General features: G+C 41.0%; 1 protein-coding gene across 1 annotated transcript in view; it reads left to right on the forward strand.

Annotated features, from left to right (window-relative positions):
- LOC138371271 (tripartite motif containing 13-like) overlaps positions 1 to 4,527 on the forward strand; it is a 51,311-nt gene extending 46,784 nt beyond the window's left edge. Inside the window, exon 3 of the mRNA XM_069336070.1 lies at positions 3,601 to 4,527. Coding sequence (XP_069192171.1) covers positions 3,601 to 4,362 — 762 coding nt within the window. The 3' untranslated portion in view covers positions 4,363 to 4,527. The remainder of the gene's footprint in view (positions 1 to 3,600) is intronic.
- Positions 4,528 to 6,000: the final 1,473 nt, after the last annotated feature.

Consider the following 6,000-nt stretch of genomic DNA (forward strand, 5'->3'; position numbering starts at 1 on the left):
TCTTCTGATTTTTGTCTGTAGGGGTAACGTTTCTATTAACAATATCTTTCAGGACCCTTTCCTGCGTTTTATGAGCTGTGGAAAAGAAGTTCCTGTAAAATAGTCTAATAGGGGGTACAGGTGTTGTGTTAGTTGTCTCTTCAGAGGTTGCATGGCATTTCACTTTCCTTCTTATGATGTCTTCAATGAAACCATTGGAGAAGCCGTTGTTGACTAGGACCTGCCTTAGCCTACAAAGTTCTTCATCGACTTGCTTCCATCCTGAGCTGTGGCTGAGAGCACGGTAGACATAAGCGTTAACAACACTCCTCTTGTACCTGTCTGGGCAGTCACTATTGGCATTGAGGCACATTCCTATGTTTGTTTCTCTAGTGTAGACTGCAGTGTGGAAACCTCCGCTCCTTTCCATGACTGTTAGATCTAGAAAGGGCAGCTTCCCATCCTTCTCCATCTCGTAGGTGAAATGCAACACAGAATTCCGCTCAAATGCCTCATTCAGCTCCTGCAAATGTCTGACCTCAGGTACCTGAGTAAAAATGTCGTCAACATACCTGCAGTATATGGCCGGTTTCAAGTTCATGTCAACGAAGACCTTTTGTTCGATGGTCCCCATGTAGAAGTTCGCAAACAGGGCACCTAGGGGAGAACCCATGGCGACCCCATCTACTTGCTTATACATGTGCCCATCCAGGCTCAAGAAGGATGCCTCTTTAGTACAAGCTTGGAGTAGTTTCCTTAGAATGTTTTCTGGTATGTCAAGAGGAGTACAGACCAGATCACGATACACTCTGCCCGCTATATATATATATATAAATATATATATATATATATATGGTGCATGGTGCATGGCCGTTCTTAGTTGGAGCGATTTGTCTGGTTAATTCCGATAACGAACGAGACTCTGGCCTATTAACTAGTCGACGGATCTCCAGCAATTGGTGTCCAGTTCGCAACTTCTTCTTAGAGGGATTAGCGGCAATTCTAGCCGCACGAGATTGAGCAATAACTCGCCCAACATCATTACCCCCTGCACTAATACAAATAATGGGTTTGTTCCCATTTCCCGTCATAATATCATTCATGTTTTCAACAATATCACCAATTCCAGCTCCCGGATAGCAAACCCTTAATCTGTTCTCCCTATCTCTGGCACAAAACGTTCTGTCAAAATATTTCACCTGGGAATCTCCCACAACCAAAATTCGCTTCGGTACCGCCCTAACTTTCTGAGCAGCTTGAGGGGCCTGCGCTCCGCCGTTCCTCGATGATTTCCTCGCTGCAGGCGCACTACAGCACTCGTCCTCCAACACGGCAAATGAATTTGCCGTGTTTATATATATGTGTATATATATATATATATATATATATATATATATATATATATATATATATATATATATATATATATATATATATATATATATATATATATATAATATACAGTGGCACCTCGACATACGATTGCCCCTACTTGCGATAATTTCGAGTTACGATGTGAATTTCATCGAAAAATGCGACTCGACATCCGATGGTGTTGTTGACTTACGATATTTGTTGGTACACGTTCGGGTCGACAGAGCGAGTGGTTCCCAGTCACGTGGCCGACCTGCCTCAGTTTACTACAGCTGCTCGCTTAGTGACGATTGTGCCTTTAAGAAATTCCGCTTTTGTGGTGATTTTTTGCATTTTGAACATTAAAGTAATTATTATATACCTTGCCATAAGTCCCAGGAAAGTCAGTGGTAAGGCTCAACATATGAAAACCCATGTAAGGATGAGCATATAGCAGATACAAGAGTACAGAATGTCTCTTCCTCAACAATTAAGAAAATGTGTGCAGCATGGGAAGAATTGCAAACCTTTGCTGAAACGACTCGCCCAAATCAAGCTGCAGTAGGTCGTTGCCTTAACCTATTCAATGACACTGATGCATCATTACAGACAAATGTTAAAATTAAGGGAACAACAAATGCCTCTTGACAAATTTGTAGTGAGACAAACAAGCACTGAATCATAACCAGGTTCTAGTGGTATTCAGACAAAACGTAGGAGAGAGAGTACCCCAGAGAAAACATCACTGCCTGATGTGATAATGGAAGGGGACTCCCCTTCCAAACAGGTACAACTCTCCTCCTCCCCCCTCATCACCATCTTCCATACGCCATCAAGAGCCCTCCATAAAGGTAAGAGACACTTTGGTACTGTATTGTAGTTAGAAAAAAAATTGTATTCAGTATAAAATGTATGTATATTCAGTATGTATTTGTATGTTAATATTTTGGAGGGTGGGGAACGGATTAATTCAATTCCCTTTATTTCTTATGGGAAAAATCGCTTCGACTTACGATCCGTCTCTGGGAACGGATTAGCATCGGAAGTCGAGGCCCCATTGTGTGTGTATATATATATATATATATATATATATATATATATATATATATATATATATATATATATATATATATATATATATATATATAATATATATATATATATATATATATATATATATATATATATATATAATATATAAATATATGCGAACAAGCCTGAATGGTCCCCAGGACAATATGCAACTGAAAACTCACACCCCACAAGTGACTCGAACCCATACTCCCAGGAGCAACGCAACTGGTATGTACAAGACGCCTTAATCCACTTGACCATCATGATCGGACATAATGAGGTGATAGCCGAGGCTATTTGAACCACCCCACCGCCGGCACTCGGATAGTAATCTTGGGCAAGGAATATATAAATATATATATATATAATATATATATATATATATATATATATATATATATATATATATATATATATATATATATATATATATATATGCAATTGACGATCACAAAACACTGATCATTTTATGCGGAAAATCCACAGAGAAATAAATAATATATATAATATAATATATATAATAATATATATATATATATATAATAATACAGAGAAATAAATAATATAGTACAGTATATATATATATATACTGTACTTAGTTTATAAATTAAATAAGATTTGGTGGTCTTATCACCACCAAATCAACTAAGCCCAGATTTGTGTGAGACCAATAGTCAATTTATCCATCATGGTTATGTTTGGGGAAGAGTATCACTCAATCTCAACAATCCTGTAATGTAATTGTGTGTTCCCATAGTAAGTGTAAAATAACCCAGAGTTGTTCAATAAAACCCATGTGTTAAGATGTAACCCACAGTGTATTTATTGTCCAACTTAGACTAAGAATACTTGATCTTTCCCCCATTATCACATACGATACATACATTTCCTTCCATTATTCATAATAAAGTAAGGATGGGTTTTGTTAGTCTGCACTCTCAGGTATGGATTACAAACAGCCCTGCTGCTGCAATATGTTACCTAAATATATTATCCCATACTCCGAGATATGTTTATAAAAAATATTGGCCTTGCTGTGAATGTGTTAATCTGTCAGTAATATTAACCCTGCTTTGAAATAGCTAATGCAAAGAATGTATAAAAATATTATGTAATTTGTATTAGTAAATAAAGTACTGTAATATTAGTTTTAAATGTAAATACATCTAGCAAACTAAATATTCTTTTCCACAGGATAACAAGCCAGAGGAATGTTCAGTGTGTTTTAACGATTATGATGACAATCAGCTACGACCTCGCACACTGCCATGTGGCCACACATTCTGCTCCCAGTGTATTGACAATGCTATCAAGAATGGTCAGCTGACCTGCCCCAGCTGCCGTGCCGAGCACACTGCCACAGCTGCTACTCAGTTCCCAATTAGCTATGCTGTGGAGGCTTTTGTTAGGAAACTCAAAAATATCCAGCTAACAACTGAGGAAGTAGTGCCAGCAAAACCTTATGAAGGTCCCGCCAGAGGCATCAGTAAGACATTACGTTCCCTGGTGCAGGAGCAGAAGAGCATCATCAGCAGCCTCATTACTAGCTGTGAAGAGGTACTGTCCCAGCTGGGGGAGTACCGGGGGCAGCTGGGGGACTGGAAGACTCACCGCCTCCAGCTCCAGGACAGACTCTATGCTCTGGTAGAGCAGAACAAGTCAGCAATGAAGCTCTTGGAACTGGAGGATACCAGTGTGGTGGATATGACAACACAAGGAGAGGAAGGGAAGACTCAGCTGCAGGCCATGTTGGGGAGCCTCGACACAGTCAACACCCCACAGGAGGTTGGCACAACCATAGACACAGCTGATGAGTGCAAGATGAAGGTAGAAGATTGGCTCCTGAAGTGCCAGGAACTCTTCCCAGATGTCAACACTGTCCACACCTCGGTGAAGGTACACTACCGAAGGTCACATTGTTCTCACCCAACTGAGTGTAGTATGGCCTCTATATAAACACTTTTGACATGGAGACACATCAAGATGAGAGTTGACTTTATAGATAGGAAACATTTTTATTAATAAAGTCAACTGTCATCTTGGTGTTTCTCTACACTGTGGTCAGTGTAGAGAAACACCATTACTTATATTGTGAAATTATTTTACTCAGAGCCTGATGCTTCATTATAGTCCAGTTACTTTACTCAGAGCCAGATGCTTCATTATAGTCCAGTTACTTTACTCAGAGCCTGATGCTTCATTATAGTCCAGTCACTTTACTCAGAGCCAGATGCTTCATTATAGTCCAGTTACTTTACTCAGAGCCTGATGCTTCATTATAGTCCAGTTACTTTACTCAGAGCCTGATGCTTCATTATAGTCCAGTTACTTTACTCAGAGCCTGATGCTTCATTATAGTCCATTTACTTTACTCAGAGCCAGATGCTTCATTATAGTCCAGTTACTTTACTCAGTGCCAGATGCTTCATTATAGTCCAGATACTTTACTCAGAGCCAGATGCTTCATTATAGTCCAGTTACTTTACTCAGAGCCTGATGCTTCATTATAGTCCAGTTACTTTACTCAGAGCCAGATGCTTCATTATAGTCCAGTTACTTTACTCAGAGCCTGATGCTTCATTATAGTCCAGTTACTTTACTCAGAGCCTGATGCTTCATTATAGTCCAGTTACTTTACTCAGGGCCTGATGCTTCATTATAGTCCAGTTACTTTACTCAGAACCTGATGCTTCATTATAGTCCAGGTTCCATCATTAATGTTTGTGTTGGTAATGACAGGTGCAGGAGACCACCAGGGAGGCCCTGGAGATGACGACCACAGAGACAGGTGCCACAGCTGACCCCGTACACCTGGGAGACTCAGCCTCCACCATTAATGTTTGTGTTGGTAATGACAGGTGCAGGAGACCATCAGGGAGGCCCTGGAGATGATGACCACAGAGACAGGTGCCACAGCTAACCCCGTACACCTGGGAGACTCAGCCTCCACCATTAATGTTTGTGTTGGTAATGACAGGTGCAGGAGACCATCAGGGAGGCCCTGGAGATGATGACCACAGAGACAGGTGCCACAGCTAACCCCGTACACCTGGGAGACTCAGCCTCCACCATTAATGTTTGTGTTGGTAATGACAGGTGCAGGAGACCATCAGGGAGGCCCTGGAGATGATGACCACAGAGACAGGTGCCACAGCTAACCCCGTACACCTGGGAGACTCAGCCTCCACCATTAATGTTTGTGTTGGTAATGACAGGTGCAGGAGACCATCAGGGAGGCCCTGGAGATGATGACCACAGAGACAGGTGCCACAGCTGACCCCGTACACCTGGGAGACTCAGCCTCCAGCATCATGGATAAAGTTCAGGAAATCACTTTAGAGATCCCCCAGAAGCAATTAACAGTAAGTTTGTTATTTTCTCTCATAGGTCATACCACAAGTTATTGAGTTGCGTTTTGAGGAGAGGAAGCCTGTTCTTAGGTTTATCGAGGTTCCCCAAGGTCAACTACTGACTTTCCTTAACATACAATCCACAATAGTTGCCTAACTCCTGGATAAATATTTACTGGTTGGTGAACAGAGGCAACAGGAAACATGTTAACCATTTCTGGCCTGCATGGTGATTGAACCCGCG

This window comes from Procambarus clarkii, chromosome 35 (genome assembly GCF_040958095.1).
Source record: "Procambarus clarkii isolate CNS0578487 chromosome 35, FALCON_Pclarkii_2.0, whole genome shotgun sequence".
NCBI classification, from domain to species: Eukaryota; Metazoa; Arthropoda; class Malacostraca; order Decapoda; family Cambaridae; genus Procambarus; species Procambarus clarkii.